The sequence below is a fragment of the Ursus maritimus genome, unplaced genomic scaffold (genome assembly GCF_017311325.1).
Source record: "Ursus maritimus isolate PB19 unplaced genomic scaffold, ASM1731132v1 scaffold_25, whole genome shotgun sequence".
Classification (NCBI taxonomy): Eukaryota; Metazoa; Chordata; class Mammalia; order Carnivora; family Ursidae; genus Ursus; species Ursus maritimus.
Window position 1 is genome coordinate 24,425,134 of NW_024425008.1, and position 20,155 is coordinate 24,445,288.

Here is a 20,155-nt window from a genome sequence, read left to right on the forward strand (position 1 = left end):
CTAGGTTCCTTTGTAAAACTTCCCTCTGCGTCCTACTCCAAGAACGGGCTAGGATAATGAGTAAATATATAAGCACTTACTCCTTCTGCCGAGGGTCACTAATGATGTGGCCTATTCTCTCAGTACTTATGCTGGTCTCCTGCAAAGGCAAGGAAGACAACAGTGTCAACTAACCACAGAAACAAAGTATGATCTGTCATCAAGTTCACACTTTCCCATAACTACGCCAGCAACCTCAAAGGCACATGTGAAATGTCAATCTTAAAATTCAACAGCAAATTTATTTCTTTTTATGGGAATCTATCTTAAAGTTTTACGTTATTCTAGACTTATTTTTCTCTAGTGTTCCAAAAAGTCATTATAAACCTTGTTTACTATAGATAGCATTTTAATAGTGAGTTATTAAAGTATATAGAAATAGAAAAAATTTTTTGAAAATCCAACAGCAGCCAATTTTTAACAAGCTACATACCAAGCTCCCCAGATTATAGGATTTTCATAATGGGAAATTTAGCCAGTCCTCACTGGTAACACCTAAAATCTGCTGACTAAACGTACACCTATTAAAGGAATTTTGTAACCTACAAAAATTGTTACCCTCTCTTGTCTGTTAAGCATCATTTTTTAAAGTAAAACAGAAGTTTGTACAAATTAGTTCTTAAATTTAGGGTTCTAAGACTGTAATATGAAATCTTACTCATAACACCACAAGCAATTCAGAAACTAACTACTCATCTCCAAAAAACTGAAAAATGGCACAAGGCACTCACCCTTCATTTAACTTGAGTACATTTACAATGAAGGTCTATCACAGTACCTGGGGAAGCGCACCAACGCTACATGAGTAAGAGTTACGTACATACGAGTGTTAAGATGAGAGCGCATAAGTCATGGGCATCAATGTCCAGAACGTGAAGTCTGTTACTCAAACACATTTGTTACTAGGCAAATATTATGATCTGTATTTATTCATGTGTGTGGATTAGCCTAAAATATTAGGGTACACATTTAGCAGAAATGACTATAGAAAAATTAATTTGAGGTCAGACTCTGGGCGGGAGTGGAGCTAAATGAAAAGGTTTCACATACTGTATTCTTCACATTCTTCATCCCTTACGCACATGCCTCCCGGTCACAGACACAGCCATAGTAGAGGGGCCAAGGGAAAGGATGGGTGAAAAATGAGCTATTTGTTACTGCAGAAAAATTATTAACTTAAAGTGCCGTAATGTTTAAATTTACAGTTTATTACTGTGTAAATTACAAGCAGTACTTTGCGTAATTAGCAGCTCGCTGGCAGGGAGCTGTGAATGAAACTCATTATTTATGATTACAATTTAGAAAAAGAGAAGAGAGGTGGGGGAGGGGGAAGAAGGGGGGCAGAACACTGACCTCTGCTAGAAATGACAAATATCCCTTTAAGGTGATGAAGATGAATTAAACAAGTAAATATTATCCTATTCATTTGAAATTCTTAGAGGCACATCCAACAGGCCCTAGTTTCCTTCCAGGCAAGCTAAAGGGAGCCTTCGAGATGAACTGATCTACTTCAATGGAAGTGGAAGGCTCTTATTTTATAGGAGCTGAAACTAAGTAAGGTAGAACATTATCTTTCATGCCCAACTGATAAAAAGTAAAACCACCTCTCTGTTCCCTACTCCCAACCTCCTGCCTCCCTCCACCTCACATACTCCTACCCTATTAGCTATCCTGTTAACTAAGAATAAGCTCCCAGAACAGCGAAAGCAGCATTTTAATGTCTCTGAAATCAATGAGCCAAAAGAAGAAGGTATCATTCTTCCATAATCAAATGTCTTTCTAATTAAGAGATTTGAAATTGAAAAAGATTAAAAATATCTGAGTTCACCTGGAAATGAATAGCTTCATTTCTTTTACACAGCTAAAATTCCAGAAAACAGTTCCCTATTTCAACTACAAAACAGTAGCCCCCTGAGGGTAGCCAGGCTGTGGCTGTGATCACTATGTACCTGGCCGGGCACAGAGCCTGACACATAGTAGGCATTCTAAATGTTTCTGCAGTGAACACATTAATGCTCTGAAATGCCTCTCACTCTCTTGCCCTTTGCCCACCACCATCCTAACTAGGTATGAACCCCAGTCTTAACCTACCTTCAATCTCAAAGCTAGAGTAAAAAATTAAAGTAATTTTTAGGGGCACCTAGATGGGTCAGTTAAGTGTCTGCCTTTGGCTCAGGTCATGATCCCAGAGTCCTGGGATGCAGTGGTTCCCTGCTCTGTGGGAGTCTGCTTATCCCTTTTCCTTTACCCCTCCCCCCCACTTGTGCTCTTTCTCTCTCTCTCTCAAATTAATAAATAGTAATCTTTAAAAATAATGATAATTTTTAAATTTTAAATTAGAAAAGATAAAAGAGAAGTATAGCTGGATTCAATTCTCTCTTCTGCCACTTCTATCTGGGTAATATCAGACATTACCTAGCTTCTTTGAACCCAAGTTTTCCTCATCTGCTAAGTGGGAACATCACCTGTTCTGTAAGGTTGTTGGGAGGATTAAATGAACTGAGTGCCAAGTACGGTCCCTGGCAAAGGCAGAACTGAGTAAGTGGTAGACAGTCCTCCCACGTGACCAAAGAAAAGCTTTTGAAATCTGATAACTGGTTTTCTTTCCAGTTTTTTTTTTTTTTTTTTAATGAATTCTAGAATAAAAGACCAAAGTTAGGACAGAAGAAGCATTCATGAATTCAGGAGGAGTTATAAAGAAGCCAAGAGTATTTCAGCTTCTACAATAATAATGTAAGATTAATCGAAAGAATAGAAGAGACAAGAGCAGGCCTGTAGATTGACAGACAAACTGTCATAACAGTATTTGCTTTGTCAAAACTTCTGTACGAGTTAAGCTTCATCTTTTAGGTGTGTATCCATTTATATCCTACATTAAGGTTCACTCTTGTGAACTTGCAAAATATTTCAGTTGGCTTGATTTACTCCATGGAGTTCTGCAGCACCTTTGATTATCAAGAGGGTACACAAACCCCACAGGGAATACTGTCCTCCCAGTCTCCCAGTAAGCCCAGTAGACAGTGAAGGCGGTCACCTTCCCAACAAGCCTTCTTCGGCCCTTTCTGAGGCATCGAGCTGCCGCTCCAGGCAGACGATTCAAGCGGGCATGGTACCCTAAAAAAAAAAAAAAAAAGAAAGCCCTCAGAAAGGAATGCAGAAGATTCATTAGCAATGATATGCTTCTAGTACACCAAAGGCCTTCCTCCCCAGGATCTTACGAGCCTGAGCCTTAAACTAGTATCACTAGTCTATTTGCCAAGGATTTATCATTCTCATGCCTTTGCAATATGATCTCAAGTGTGTCTTTACCTCTGACCTAGGCATCCTCACGTATAAAGGAGGGATAATCACTCGCACAGTCCTATCATACAGGGCTGATGTGAAGACTCAATGAAATAGCAAAGGGAAGGTACTTTATAAATTGAAAACACTATACAAATAAAGAGTAGTATCAATAATTTCTAATTATAAGTTAAATGCTAGTTATTATCTCAAAAACATTTCAGTCATAAAATAATAGTTAAAATAGACCAAGATGCCCTTCAACAGATGACTGGATTAAGAAGTTGTGGTCCATATATACAGTGGAACATTACTCAGCTATCAGAAAGAATGAGTTCTCAACATTTGCTGCAACATGGACGGCACTGGAGGAGATAATGCTAAGTGAAATAAGTCAAGCAGAGAAAGACAATTATCATATGGTTTCTCTCATCTATGGAACATAAGAACTAGGAAGATCGGTAGGGGAAGAAAGGGATAAAGAAAGGGCGGGTAATCAGAAGGGGGAATGAAGCATGAGAGACTATGGACTCTGAGAAACAAACTGAGGGCTTCAGAGGGGAGGGAAGTGGGGGAATGGGACAGACTGGTGATGGGTAGTAAGGAGGGCACGTATTGCATGGTGCACTGGGTGTTATACGCAACTAATGAATCATCGAACTTTACATCAAAAACCAGAGGTGTACTGTATGGTGACTAACATAATATAATAAAAAAACATTTAAAAAAATAGCTTGTATAGTATAATCCCATTTTTCTAATATATGTGTTCTACACATAAAAAACACAACTGGAAGAATCCATACCCAAGCGTTGTTAATGACACTGTCTCTGGGTATGGAATTATAGGTCATTTTAAGTTGTTCTTCCTGTTCTTACTTGTGTGCATTTTAAGTGGTCCATAAAGAATTTTCAGAAATGGTCACTGAAATGTTAGATCCAAGTTATTAAGGTAGCAAACATGTGCGTCAGCCAGGCAATAACCTTTACCAAGAGCTACCTGTTTTGAGAAGGACTTTCAATCATCTAAATTCATCATAACAAAATGCTATAGGAGTTTACAGCTCTGGGCGTATTTCTGATCACCAACAGATGCCCAACAAATACTTAATAACTGACTGATTACTGGGCACCCCAGAATCATCACTTTATAGAACAAAAAGACACCTCTGAAACAGTGTGCTCAAAGCCGCAATTATTTTAAGTGATGACCCCCATGTCCCAAGGAAATGAAGTGACTCTGTCACAGTCACGGGGCTAGAAGACAGCACCTGAGAGTTTTATCACCCCAGTTCCTTCCCCCTGTCCTAGGCTCTTCCACTCTACCTTGCTACATCGTAAGTAAAGGAAAAGCAAAAGGAAAGGATGTACTTGTGTTTAAGTCCAAGGTAATAGAATAAAATAAAATTATTTAAAGGAAATATTTTAAAATCATCCAATTTAAAAAATGTCATTATACCTTGTATGTGAATGTTCTTACTGAAATCTGTTCTCTTCCAAGATCCAATACTTCAGGCTCCCACTGAGGACTCCATAGCCCATCGGTTTCACAGCAGGTAAGCAGCAGTGACACGCTGCTAGGCTTCCTAAATCTGGCACAAATGGCAATAGCAAGCTGAAGGAATGCCCTGCTAATAGATATCCCAAGAGTCTCCATGGGTTGATTTAGGTACGAATGGAGAACCTCAAGCTTTGAGACTCACCCTTGAATCTTCTAGAAAAATCCCTGGACTAGCTCCAAAATTCAGATAGTTAATGCATTCTTAGAGGAATGAGTATGCTTGCCATGGGATGATTCTCCCCAAAGAGAACCATGGAAGTGTGAAGTATATTTTGGTCTCCTCAAAACTTACCTCTTTGAGCTGGTCGAGAAGGTAAAAGGAATGTGGAATCGGAAAGTTTATCCAGTCCAGAATCCATTCTTTCTACTTCAGGGCAATGATCAGGAGCCCACTTTGGCAGAAGATTAGGGACAGTGAATCCTGGGACACATTCTCCCTCATAGAACCAATCGCTCTGCTCATCATCCCCTAAAGTAAAAAGATCATATCCTAAGTTGGAATTTTAACATGCTGCATGAAAACCAAATGGGAGGATGATTTCTCAGACCTACAGATTTGATTATACTTTTTAAATAAAGTCAAAGTACAAAAAATTTGTTTTGATCCTCCTTCTATTATATGTTATATATTATGATGAAAATTATAGTATAAACCAGTTTCACATAATGTCATACTGTGTTACACTGGACTTTTATGAGTAAAAAATAATAAAGCTACCACTTACTAAACCCTTACCACCTGTAAGAGTCCATGCTAAAAATCTGTAAGTATGTTATCTCTTCTAAACCCTACACTAATTACAACTTATAAATGAGGCAACTAAAGCCCAGAGAAGGCAAGATAAAGTTAATAAATGATGAAGCCAAGATCTGAACCCAAAGCCTGACTAAGTCCAAAGCCTTTAACACAAAAGTTAAGTAGCCTCTTATGTACCATTCTGTGGTATAAACGGACTTGAGGGTTCAAAGCCCAAATGTTTCTCCATTCAAACCTACCTATTCCTGAGGGATGTTATATTTGCATTTCTCATAATAGGTGAATAAAAAATGTTACCCATACCTCAATTCTTCCTTAGTACCCCTTAGTACCCCATTAATGGGAAAAATCATCTTGACACTAGCAATCCAAGCAACCAGGAAAAAAATAACCACAGGGACAAGCAATATAATCCCCAAGATTTGTTATGAAGTCATACCATTGACCCAAGGCCAGACTCCTCATCAATGACAAAGTCAAGACTAGACCCATAGAGCCAGACTCTTGGTTCAAACCTCTTTCTACTGGCTAGGATGATAGCATCTCAGTTTGCAACAGAACTTGTTCCCGCCGGCAAAAAGTAGTAAAACAGATAACTTTAGGTCTACCATTCTGTACTCCTTTCAAAATAGCAAGGATGAAGGGAATTACTACAAGAACATCTGAAGAGTTCACGGTGCATTCATTCCCTAATGTATGCCGGATCCCAGGGAAAACTGCTCAGGCCATGGTTAAGTACATGAAGTATCAGATTCATGACCCACTAACATAAGCCAGGATAATGGTAACTCTTAACCCACCCTGGAGATCTCTAAAAGGTAAATGAAAATGCCCATAAAAAAGTTACTCAAAGTGTTCCCTTATAAAAACACACCACCAACAGCTGTTTCTCTAGACCAGTGGTTCTCAAACTTCAATAGGCATCAAAAGGAGGAGAAAGGGTTATCAGAACACAGACTACTGTGCCCTACCCCCAAAGTTTCTGATTCTGGTGCAGAAAGGATCAAAAATTTGCATTTCTAGCAAGTTCCCTAGGGATGCTAAGCTGACTTCACGACCACATCTTGAGAATCATTACCCTGAAAGCATCCCACCAAACCAGGTACACAAGATGAACTAAAGACAGGCTTTAGAATTAACAGTGATTAGTTTCTCTGCATGTCAATATATTAATTCCTTTCTTATTCATAAGCATTCCTTAGGCCATTTATTAAAACAGTATAGTTAGCTAGATCATATTTCCTGAAGACAAATGGCATCCCATTAAGGCATTTTTGTTGTTGTTGTTGTTCTTAAGCATTCACTCAAGATTTTTGAGATATAAAAAGGGACTCACTGAACTGAAGGAAACCTTGTGAAGTCATCTAGACCAGTAGTCCCCAGCTCTGGGTTCACTAGGATGCATGATGCTCCCCCCCAAAAAAGACTACTGCCAGAGAATAAGGAAGAGGCTGATGGATCAGGCTCCAGACTTTCCTGCTCCTCCCACTTTAACCAAAATAGGTTTAGCTGTTTTATAATCTGTGGTTCTATGTCTAATTCTGTTTGAGGGAAAAAAAGGAGAGTTTTCCCCTTATCTGGCTTTTCCGGTAACTAATTATTTAGAGCTTACTATACACCAGGCAATGTGTTACCCACTGTAGTTACAAATAATAAAAAAAATTCCTGCCTTGGAAGGCTTCAATGGAAAAGGCACACATCTATAAACAATAACATCATATGGTAAGTGATAAGAAAGCAGTAAGTACAGGGAAANNNNGTAAGGATTCTAGGAGATGAGGCCTCCACTGAGTGTGTATCAGTCGGAATCCTCATGAAATGCACATACATTTAAATGGGATAATTGAGACTTTAATGAAGTGACTATTTACAAAAGTGTAGACAGTACTAAGAGGAAGCAATAAGGGCTGGTGAAGCACCTGGAGCCAGCACAGTGGGGAATCTTTACCCTTCCTAAACCTGAAGCAGCAAGGAGAAAGAATGGTTATCAGAGACCAGAGAGAAAACTGAGGTTATAGAAGGCTGCCAACCAGAAAGGGAGCCAGGGAAAGCTACAATCCAATGTGGTAGACTGCATTATTGCTTCCAACTCTTCACTACCTCCCTATGATAATACATCCATGCCTTTTGCCTTTTATCATGGAATTCCAGAGCCTTCCCCTTGAGGCTGAGCATACTTCCTCATCCCACTGATAACTGACTTGTCATATAACTTGCTTTAGGTAGTAGAACATTAGCAGATGTGATTCAAGCACAAGCTTTAAATATGTAGTTATGCTCTGGTTTGGTCACTTAGCATTCACGTTTTCCAGCACGAGAAGCCAGGCCGCATGCGCCACGTGCTCCACACGCTCCTCTAGCAGAGGTCCCAGGATAAGATTCGCTGAGTAGATACAAACCTAATCTAAAGCCTGGAGACCAGCTGAACCACAGCCAACCCCCAGGACCACAGCAAGAAATGAATGTGGTAAACCACTGAAATTCTGGGGCTGTTAAACGGTGTTATCATGATAAAAACTTGCCTAATAACACTCAGTATCATTCACCTCCCTCCCTCCATTCCTCTGCTAATGCTTCCTATTGGCCAAACCCAATAAGAAATTGAGAGCAAAAAACCCCACTGATGCAGTCCATAAATATGCCCTGGAGGGACAAAAGGAAAACTGTGTCTTGGTGGACGACCAACCACTCCAGAAAAGGTAAGGATGAGACTTCTGGCAAAGACACCAGCATAAACAAAGATATGGAAGCAGGAAATAACATAGCTTTGTGCTGAGAACTCCAAGCATCTAAATATCATCAGAATGCATGAAGTTGAGACAGAGAGGAAAGCTGGGGCAATAGCATATTCTAAAATCTTCCATCATAAACCAAGGATTCCTTACCAGTAGAAAGGTTTTTCAAAGGCCCACACTTAACCTGTCATAATAGGTCCACACTCTCTTAAACCTCTGGATAATTATACATCACAAGTTTTAAGAGACACATTGTGAAGAGCGCCTGGGTGTCTCAGTCGGTTAAGCATCTACCTTTGCCTCAGGTTATGATCCCTGGGTCCTGGGATGAAGCCCTGCATCAGGCTCCCTGCTCAGCAGGGAGCCTGCTTCTCCCTCTCCTCCCCTGCTCTCTCTCACTATCTCCGTTGCTATCTCTGTCTCTCTCTCAAATAAATAAAATCTTAAAAAAGAGAGACACATTATGATACTTCATAGAACACTATAAAAGCAAAGAAAATTTGTAATTTTAAATGGTACACACTAGTTCATTCATGGAAAGACCACCAGACTTCCCTGGTATGAGACAAAAGAATCAAGATCTTAGCTGCACCCTACCTGGGAGTATACACACACAGCCTCTAATGACACGTGGCTCCCTCGGAATCAGAAAGGGATAGAAATGTACACACAACAACCTCCATTATAGTAGGAAGCTCTGCAACTCCATTCACGCCCACGACTCTGAGGCATGGGTGAGATACAATCCCCCAAGATCTCTCTCCAAACTCAGAACTTGGATCCTGAGTGTCACAGTCCCAGGATTCCTTCAGTTACTAGGGAGCCTATCTGGATCAACTTAGACACGTAGCCATTGAGCTTCTGTCCTTCAATCACTTGACCCTTAAAGAAAAATTCATTGGATCTCAGAGCTAAAAGGGACTTCAGACATCTACAAATCCCTTATTTAGATTAACAGAACTACAGTCCAAAGAAGCTATATGAAATTATTACTGGTACACAATTAGTGTGGTCCTAAGCAAGGGTAAAACAAAGTTTCAAATTACTGTTTAGGCTGTAAAGATGAAGAACTGGTAATTGACATATACCAGCCTCATTCACAATGGTCTAAGCTAAACTTCAGGAGTTTTAATATTGAAAGATGTTTTCTGGAATATATTCATCTGCAACACTATGCTCATTTATAAATGAGGTTATAAAAATAAATTCTTATGTAAAAATAAGAATGTCTTAATATCCAATAAAAGGAGTATAATACAGAAGGATATTTTTTGGTTCTAGTAAAATTAGCAACTTCCCAAAGTCCCATCCTTAACACTATATTCCCCTAATCACTGATTCTCAAAGTCTGAACTAACTACCTGCATAAAAATCACTGCAGGTACTTACGAAAAATTCAGATTCCAGGGGACAACTCTAGACCTATTTGATTTCTAGGAGCTCAGGAGTTTTAACAGGTGGCCTTTAAATGCTCTGAAGTTTGAGAACCACTGCCATAGACAACCACCATATTCTCAGTTGAGTCACTCCTCTAATCATTAGAATCTCCCCAGAAATACTGAACCAACATCCCAAAGCTGGGATCAAGATTACCTTGCCGTCCTTCATCGTTGGTAAAGAGCCCTGTGTCACTGCTGCTACACACACTGCTGGTTTCACTGGAAAAAAGAGTCAAACATAAGAGAACACATCAGCTCCTGTGAAAAACAAAGCAGTGCCCATTCTGGTTTTCAAATCTAACATCCCAAGTTTCCCTGATTTCACTCCAGCTCATTAGCCAATCACAAATGTAAATTTCATAATTAAGCCACAGAGGAGAGCTTATTTTCCTGTAGAACAAATAAAAGGAAAACTCTAAAACTTTTGCTTATATTTCAAAGTACTTTATAAACATCTGAAGTCACTTTGTTAGGTTAGCATTAGGAAGTTACTCATTAAGCCTCACAGAAGTAATCTCAACCCGGCTGGATATATAAAACAACACAAATTTACAAATTTATCAACCCATTTTATTTATAAATACTGTCAACTATCAGTTTCAAATGAAGCTATCCAACTTTAAGAGATCTAACACCTATCAAGTTTTCTCCCCATTTACACAGCAGCTAACAAAAATCCATCAACAGGAAAAAAGTCAGTATGACCAAAGTTATGTTTTCTAAATTTAATGTCTTCCTGATATGAAGTGGGTACAACAAAACTAATTTTCAAAACAGAAGGTTAAAAATAAAAACATAAAAACAAACTCCATTTGAATCCACTGAAAACTTTTACCCTATTGAATTCTGTTCAATTGGCTTAATTTCCCGAGCTATCACTAACAACTGATTGTGATTCTTCTGATGCTGCATTTCTTTTGCCTAATCTTCATTAAATTCAATTGATCTGGTTCAAGGAAATTTTCTCTATTCTTTACAATATGAACTATTTTCTTGAGTGGGAGTGTTTCCTTCCAAGCTAGCCAATTTTATTCACCTACTCTACAAGATGGAAGAAACCAAAGCAAAGAAGAAACATTCTCATCATACTGCATAAGGAATAGGCTTGGCAAAATCCCAGTCTACATTTCTGGATCAAAAATATGAAAATATTTTGTATTTTGCAACACTTCCAAATATCTTGCCAACACCAAATCCTTAAAATGCTGATTAAATTAAGTAGCAATCCTTTCCTCACTTAAGTTTTATCTCTGAATAGATCCAAGAAATTTGCTGTAGCAAGAGCCAATAAAACATACTCGATTTCTTTAAAGGTTCTTTCATTTTATTTTCTTCTGTCTTTGTAAGTGGGAACTTTCTCAGGTGTCATTCCAAGAAATGTCTCACAAAACTATCCGACTGGATTCTGATGGATTTAGAATCTTCAGAGAGCTCTGTAGTTCAATCCAGAAGATATCCTCACTGAGTTCTGCACTCTTCCTACTTCTGAGTTCAAGGAATTGTGCCTGCTGAACGTAACTGTTATTTCTGCACTTTTAGCAAATTCCTAAGAATATCGTCTAACTCCCTTGAGTCTTACTACACATTTTCTCATATTACTACTTTATTATCCTCATCTGCCCTCAGAGATGAAGCAAATTTGACATTTTTTAACTCCACTTGATAGTAAGGAGAGCTTAAAAAGCACACTAGGCCATGGAACAGACACTCTAGCCCACCATCATGTCATATATTTATTAGTTAGCAGTATCCCGAACTGAGATTTAGGGATCAGCAAACAACAGCCTGCCACCTATTTCTGCATGACCTGTGAGCTAAGAATGATTTTTTACAGTTTAAATGATTGGGGGTAAAAACAAAATCAAAAAATGATTTTGTGACATGTCGGAATGATAGGAAATCCAAATGGCAGTGTCCATAAATAAAGTTTTATTGGAACACAGCCAGTTATTCATTTACATATCATCGACGGCTGTTTTCACACTACAACTGCAAAGTTGAGTAGCTCCAACACAGAACATATCACACACAAATCCCTAAAATATTTACTATCTGGCTCTTTACAGAGTAAATTTGCTGATCCCTGCTCTACATGTATTACAAGTTCTACTCTTGAGTATTTAGAATTAAAAAATTAAAACTGTTTGGTTTATTACAAAATCTGTCAATTCTTTTCCCCATTCATTTCCAGCCACCTATAAATACTACAAGATACAGTGCTTCCTTGATCCTTTTTTGCATGGATTCCATTCTCTCCTCATATTCTAAACTAAGGGGGCAAGCTCAAAGAAATCTGCTGGATCAAGAAAGCTGTTGGTAACCTAAAGCCTTCCTGTCAACTGCACATTTCCTATTTTTGTCAACAGTATTTAAGAAGACTTACTGTTTTTGAAAAAGCTTGGATTAAACTTGTCTAAGCTTTCCATGTATAGTTAATTCGAGGAATGGCAATGATGTCACAAAAATATCACCAGGATTTTAAGACTACAATCAAGGGAGACAGGTATTTTCTTCATAAAGAAAATAATTTGTCTTACAGAATGCTTATTACACAAAAGTATCACCTGTCTACTAGTATCTGGAGATGACTATTTCATTAGATAGCATCTGCTAATTCTATTTATTCTCTCAGAAGGACTTGCATTGTGGAAATCTAATCATATGTAAGAAATTATTAGCATAATTTAATGAAAACAAAAGTGGGAACTTCGTGGCATGTCTGCACATGAACACTACCATACAGCAGCAAAAATGCAGTGCTAGCTAGAGAGTAGAAGCAAACATTTCCCCTCCCAAGTTACAGGCCAAAGCTGTCCAGTCCCACAGACTTCATTCACTTCTGGCTCAGACAGCATGCTTCTTTGAAAAAAATCATATTGGTGGGACTTTAACAATGATTTGTCAACTGTAAAATGTTAAGTTAGCCAATTAAACAGAATGTTTAATATTTTATTAAAATCAAGCTCCTATCTTTCAATGAACACAAGTTTCTTTTAGCACCTTTGTAGTTCACAAGGTCAAAAAGTTAAAAGATGTCAGGATCCTTCGTGTTTTTCCTATTCCAAAACCTTCAAATTTGTTTGTAACTTTTTTGCCATGAGCATTTTTACTAGGCAAAGAGAAAAAGCTCTGCTCCTCATTTTTATAAGAAAAAAGTATGATCCTACCTTTGATGTCCACTCTACTTGTGGTGCTCTGAAGCTTAGTCAGGAAGACAGAAACTCAGCCTTTATTAATCTTCAGAAAAAGTAACTAGACAAAACCCACAAAGACAGCAGGTGTGAGATCTTGTCTTTTCCTAAAATGGCAGCAACTCATAGAGGCATCAATGCCTCCTGTCTTTGCCTTGGGAGCTGTTCTGTACTCCCTGTTCTCACAGGATTCTAACTATAAATAGCTTGCATACAAAAAAAATCTTCCTAGAATATCTCTAAAATTTCTAAAAATGTATTAACCCTACAAATAATTTATACATCATTTAAAAAATTCAATCCCAAATTGGGGCAATAAGAAGTTTCTCAGAGAAAAAGGAGGAATAATCCCCACCCCCATTTCTTCTAAGCTTTCACTCATTCACTTATAAGCATTTATTATTTACCATACCACCAGAAACCACTCTACCCAGTACTCAAACTAACAGAGAAACATGTCAATAACAACATCAAGGTGTACATTTTATTAAAAACCTAGTCCAGACTACGGGAGAAGGCTGTGAAAACAGAGAAAGAAGAATGTTTTCCAATGACTAATACTCTGCAAATAAGGGGGTGGGCAAGCCCACAATTTAACCTTACAACACTGAAGAAACCACCCCACTTTCAGAAGCCAGAAAACACCTTAAAAGCACTCCTTTGTGAGAAAAAAATAGTAATAATATATCACAATTCTCTATAATAGTTTTCACTAAAACATGTTCCCACACTTAATTCAGCAGCATAGCCACCATTTTAAATAAGACACGAAATTAAAGCCTGGGTTTAAGACCACCGCTTGTGTTACCTAATTATTATAATATTGTCAGAAAAGCAACTGAACCACATCCAACTGAAATAACAGACGTGTAAGGAGAGTTACCCTAACCTGCAGCTCCAGAGGCTTTCCTCTGCCAACATTTTATAATGAAAAATTCTGAACATATGAAAAAGTTGAACGAAGTTCCAGTTACCACTCACACTCCATCACATCTACTGCACATCACACACTGCAGTTAACATCTTGCTTTTTCTGTTTTATCACACATCTATACATCTAACCTTCCCACCTGGCCATCTTTGTAATTCAAGGCACTCTTGGTAGACCAGATGACTGGGCATGGCATCCACTCTCAGAGAAGTAGATTATCACAGGAATCAAGCTTAATAAAACACTACTGATACCCCTCATCAACTTGAATAATTAATTCCAGGGCAAACACTCTTAGCTAAACATTGTATACCTTGGTATGAACTTTAGAATGCTATCATCTGAACTGCTCTTCTTTCCAAGTTCTGAAAATGAACTGTTTGCCCTTTTGAGGAGCAATTAAAGGGTATTTTTTCAAGTTAGCAAAAACTCTCCGTTAAGAACTTTTAAAAACTACAGTATTTTTATTCTACAGAAGGGATCAATGTTTTGGTCTTACTAAGTTCTCTAAATCTGAAACTCACGCTTGTTGGTAAAAGCAAAGTCAATGAAGTGAAAACCCCATCTCAGCACTTAGAAATATCAGCAGTAGCTCTCAACTCAAAGCAATTTTACCCCCATCTTCCCCCCGACCCACCCTCACCCCAACCTGCACCCACAGGGTCATCTGGTAGTGTCTGGAGAAACATCTTGTCAGGACTTGGGAGTGGAGAGGGGGAGTTGGTATTCTACTGGCATCTGTCGGGTAAAGGCCAGCGGTGCTGCTAAACACCCTACGAAGCACAGGCCAGCCCTCACGACAGAGAACTACCTGGCTCAAAATGTCAGTAGTGTCAAAGTTGACAACCCTCATGTATAGTGATGAACAAACTACAGGATGGAGTGGGCGGGGCATCATGTCAAAGGAAACACCACTTCAGAGGAGGACAGGAGGCTGTACACTTCCGCTGGATAAAACCAGCCTTCGGGGACAGAGGTCAACATCCCAGAGTAGCAACAATGTCATTCTCTTCCCAGGGCCTCAAAGAGTCTGAGTTCTCTGAATCCCAGGAATCATGAGAAGGAAGCTGGACCTTCAGGCCAACTGGTAAACTGAAACTATTCAAGTAGTACAGATCACCCCTCCCTGACTAGCCCAGGCAGAAAGAAAAGCCTATAGAGAGGAGAGAGAGAGATCCAGGCTGGGTAAGAGGGAAAGATCTTGCTCATTTCAACGTCCCCAATACCTAGCAGAGCACCTGGCATAAAACAGGCATTCGGCAAATGTTACATAAATGGAATGAACTCCTTCAGATCAACTCTGTTGCTTCCCCTTCTACGGCTTTCGTGGCATGTTACTTCAATCTCTAATCCTATTTCCTTCATGTAAAACATGGACGGGTTGTTTTGTGGATGTGATGACATGAGGCATGTGAACCCACTTTGTGAAATCTAGAGCATTATACAGAGGCAAAGGACGCAAGATTCAAAAGCTACACTTAGGGTGCTAATTCTTGTACGTGCCCCATATTAGTATTTTAGAGGTTAATAGTAGTAACTTCCTGACAGTCTTTTTATTAAAATAGTCATCTCAATTCTACAGGGCTCTCAATTATACTTCCGTAAAGAAAAACAAATTCTATGGGACTCGAATCTATTTTCATTTTGAATGGAAAAATAAATGTGGCCTATGAAATCCAGTATTTTCCGTGGGTTTCATCCAGGTGAGGCAAACACAGCTCTGAGCAGTTACCCAAACCACAAGTGTCTCAAGAAGGGGATTGGTACTTGAATTGAGTTTAAGAAAATTATTAATATAGAAGGTTACTGTTAATTACTGATACCAATAATACCATTTACTGAGTTCTACTACAGGCCCAGCAAAGTACTAAGTGCTTTATTTCATTATTACATTTCTTCTACCCCAAAACTCTACGAGGTAACTATGTCGACCTCATATTACAAATGAAGGAGTAAGGCTTAGAGAGGTCAAGCAAGTTGCCCAACACTGCACAGCAAATAAGCATCAGAGCCAGTGTGGTGTATCTCCAAAGCCCACGTGCTCACTGAATGGCCATCAAAATACGGATAGTGTAGAGAGATTCATTTACCAAGTAACTCCACATTTCCCTCTTCATGAGATACTTTTCCATTTAGCATTTCTCATTTTCATTCTCCTGAAAATGCTAACAGATTAACTGAACTTGGGAAAGAGTGTTTCTTTGCTTTTTGCTACTTAAAACATTCAGACACAGCCGAAGCTCTAGCTGTGCTTTGACTATACTGTGTATCAGCTAAAAATGCATCAAACATGCCGAACACCAAGAAAACTAATTAGGAACTCACTTTGAAAAAGCTCTCCCTCTTGAGGCGCCTGGGTGGCACAATCGGTTAAGCATCCCACTCTTGGTTTCAACTTCAGTTATGATCTCCGGATCCTGAGACTAAGCCCCACGTGGGGCTCCAGACTCCGTGCTCAGCATGGCATATGCTTGGGTTTCTCTCTCCCTCTCCTTCTGCCCCTCCCCCCTGCACTCTCTCCCTCTCTCTAAAATACTCTTAAAAAAAAAAGAAAGAAAAAGCTCTCCTTCTTAATGCCATACCTTGAATTTTAAAAATAAACATTCATCTTCAGTATGCATACTTAAAATACAACAAAATATACTCAGTGATCTATACCCTTGCTTGCCCTTTGAGTTCCTGAATGCTCTTCCTTTGAAATCAAAGTAAAAACATTCTCCCAAATTCTGGAGAAATATTACTCTGAGAATACCATTCCTTAAACTAGCTTGATACTAAGTCAGGAAAAATTTTCAGAAGATGGGGAGACATCTGTGGTAACAAGACTGTCAAATGACTCCCAATGATCCCAGATGACTCCCAATGATCCCAGCTGCCTGGTATTTCCCACCCTGGTTGGCCTGTACAACCAACAGCATAGGCAGAAGTAATGGTAGGTCACTTCTGAGATTAGGTTATGAAAGACTGTGGCTTCCATGTTGGGCACTCAGTGAGGGCTGGCATTCTCTCCTCACTCTCACTTCTGCTCTCTCAAATCATACCCTCTAGGGAAAAGCCAACTACCATGTTTTGAGGACACTAACAGCTCTGTGGAAGGGCCCACATGGAAAGGAACTGAGACTCTCAGTCCAACAGCTTATAAGGAATTGAAATCTGCCAACAGCCCTGTGAGCTTTGAAGTGGGTCCTTCAGCCTGGTGTGCCCTGAAACAACTGTAGCCAGGGCCAACAACTTGCAACAATATGAAAGAGTCTGAACCACCCAGCTATGCTGCTCGCAGGTTCTGACTTCAGGAACTGGAAATGTTTGTTGCTTAAAGCTACTAAATTTTAGAGTAGTTTTTTCTGCAGCAATAAATGATACAGCACTTTTATGAATTCTTTTTTGAAAATAATTCCCTACTTTCTAGCCCTAACAAGAAGCTCCTAGTTTCAGTAAGACAAATTTCTCTGACTCTCGTAATTGGGAGGAAAAAACACAGTTTGTCCTCTGACCTGACAGCTTGCTGCTTCTTTCATATTCCTAATCACAGAGAACTGTAAATTTAGAACTGAATGAGAATAGTTTATACCTGTCTCAATTAAAATAAAGAGGTACAGAATTAGTTTATCACCTATCATCAAAAAGTTGGTATCAGTAAGTTAACCCTGAGTTCCTCACCCATTGATTTTTTTTTTTTTTAAGTAGCCCAAAATCATCTTTGCTCAATTTTTTTCCTGGGTCAAGGTGGTACATTTACAACCATATATAATCAGACTTCAGAGTCCAAAAGTGAATACGACTGAGGGAGAGGTTTTTCAGAGAAATATCTCTCATCAACTGCAAAATTATTCTCACAGTAAGTTATAAGAATGTATAATGAAGGAGTTTATTTTTTGGTTTCAATTAGGAGATACCACGAAAGAAAGCCACCTCACTGGTTTCACAGGCTCATTAATGTGGCCCCTGCAATCAGATCTACTTTGTAAAGGAAATGATTTTCCTCAGGACTCTGCCACTGCGCTGGGGGGCTGTGCCTTAGAGAAACCCACCCATCCTCTTAAGACTTACCTTTTCTTAGAGCTAAGAGAGATTTACGTTCAGTTAGAAGAGATGTCTTTTCAGTGTAAATTTTTAAAAAGCATATATTCTGAGACCTGAATGTCTGAGAATGTCTTTCTGCTGCCTTTCCACATGAAATCTAAGCTATACATAAAATTCAGGGAGGAATGGGAGAGCCTTTCCCCCACTCAAAATTCTAAAGGCAACTGTAGCCCCTCACATTTAGTACTGTAGGGATAAATGCTGGCCTTGTCTTCATCCCTTTTAAGATCTTTTTTTTTAAAGATTTTACTTATTTGTCAGAGAGGGGGAGAACACAAGAAGGGGGAGCGGCAGGCAGAGGGAGAAGCAGGCTCCCCACCGAGCAAGGAAAGATTGTTCTTTATACCTGTTCTGCCCCCACCACCAACTCAGAATGCAAAATTTTGCCAGGATATGTCTAGGTAGATGTGTCTTTTCATTTGTTTTTCCCTTTTAATCTTTTTGCTTAATTTTTTCAACCCAGGAACACTTTTTCTCTTTAGTTGTATATATTTCTTTTTAAGATTTTACCCATTTATTTGAGTGAGAGAGATCACAAGCAGGGGGGAAGAGTAGAGGGAGAAGCAGGCTCCCCACTGAGCCAGGAGTCCAATGTGGGACTTGATCCCAGGACCCCAGGATCATGACCTGAGCCGAAGGCAGATGCTCACCCAACTGAGCCACCCAGGCGCCCTCTTTAGCTGTATTTTTAAAGATCATTATTCTATTCCAACGCTTGTTTCTTCCTTTGGAATATTTACTCACAGACTGGGCCTCTATCCTCTGTCTCTCATTTTTACCTCCTCTCTCTGCATTTTGGGAGGGCTTCCAAAGTTTCCCACATGAACTCAATTTTCAGCAAAACGAATTGTCCTGTTTTAACACTGCAATTACATTTCAAATTTCCCAACAATTCTCCTCCCATACTATGGGGTTTTCAAATAGCCACCTTACCCTTATGACTTACTGCTCCTGTTTCAAAATGAAATAAGTCAGAGAAAGATAAATATCACATGATATCACTCATACATGGAATTCAAGAAACCAAACAGATAAACACAGGGGAAGGGAGAAAAAAAGAGAGGGAGGCAAACCATACGAGACTCTTAACTATAAAGAACACACTGAGGGTTGCTGAAGACGTGTGTAGGAAGTGGGCTAAATGGTGCTGGTATTAAGGAGGACACTTGCGATGAACACTAGGTGTTAATATGTAAGTGATGAGTCACTTCCTGAAACCAATATTATGCTTTATGTTAACTAACTAGAATTTAAATAAAAACTTTAAAACAAACAAACCGACAAAAACCAACCCAATAAAAACAAAGTGGCTATGTCTTCTTGCATCTTAAAGAAGATTTTCTAAAATGTTCTTCTGGTTTCCACTGGCAAATTATTTTTGAAGATGTGCTTTTCCTCTGAACTTTCAAGATGATGTTCCTTTTCCCTTCTTCTGCAGAACTTGCTCAAAGGCCTCTTGTTGAGAACTGGTCTACCTAGAATCAGTTATTTGTCAATAGAAAGGGTATGTAAATTACCCCTGGTCCCATTCTCTGTTCCCTTGGACATGGGAAACATGCTCTTCTCACATCTACAACTGGCCAAGACGATGTGCAGAGCCGCTGGCCTAATGTCCAGTGTCACTGGTAGGCTTTTCTCTCAGATAGCTGTTTTTTTGTGTTTTGTGTTTTTTAAAGATTTTATTTATTCATTTGACAGAGAGAGAGACAGCCAGTGAGAGAGGGAACACAAGGAGGAGGAGTGGGAGAGAAAGAAGCAGGCTCCCAGGGGAAAAGCCTGACGTGGGGCTCGATCCTAGAACTCCAGGATCACGCCCTGAGCAGAGACGCTTAACGACTGAGGCACCCAGGCGCCCCTCTCTCAGATAGCTATGTTGGACTAAGACAGGATCTTCTTCTAACTCTCACTGCTTTATTCTGACCCCATTCCAAGAGTCTGAAATATATAAAGCTATATAAAACATTACAATTTCTAGAATGCACCACTAAGAGTGATTTGTTCTTCTCTGCCCATGCCAACAGGAAACTTTATTCTTGGAGAATACATTTCCCAGGATTCAATTTGCCATGACTGCCTCCTACCCCAAACACAAATACACACAGAGAAAACACTAATTCCCTATCCAAGTGTATTCTGG

At 39.3% G+C, this 20,155-nt stretch overlaps 1 protein-coding gene across 2 annotated transcripts in view; it reads right to left on the minus strand.

Moving 5' to 3' along the window:
• The window catches only part of GPATCH2L (G-patch domain containing 2 like), a 54,875-nt gene that overhangs the window by 26,530 nt on the left and 8,190 nt on the right, over nucleotides 1-20,155 (minus strand). For both annotated transcript variants that reach the window (XM_008699408.2, XM_040641617.1), the window contains exons 3-6: nucleotides 9,968-10,032; nucleotides 5,175-5,351; nucleotides 3,074-3,153; nucleotides 81-139 (exon numbers count right to left, since the gene is read on the minus strand). In XM_008699408.2, the coding sequence (XP_008697630.1) occupies nucleotides 81-139; nucleotides 3,074-3,153; nucleotides 5,175-5,351; nucleotides 9,968-10,032 (381 nt within the window). The remainder of the gene's footprint in view (nucleotides 1-80; nucleotides 140-3,073; nucleotides 3,154-5,174; nucleotides 5,352-9,967; nucleotides 10,033-20,155) is intronic.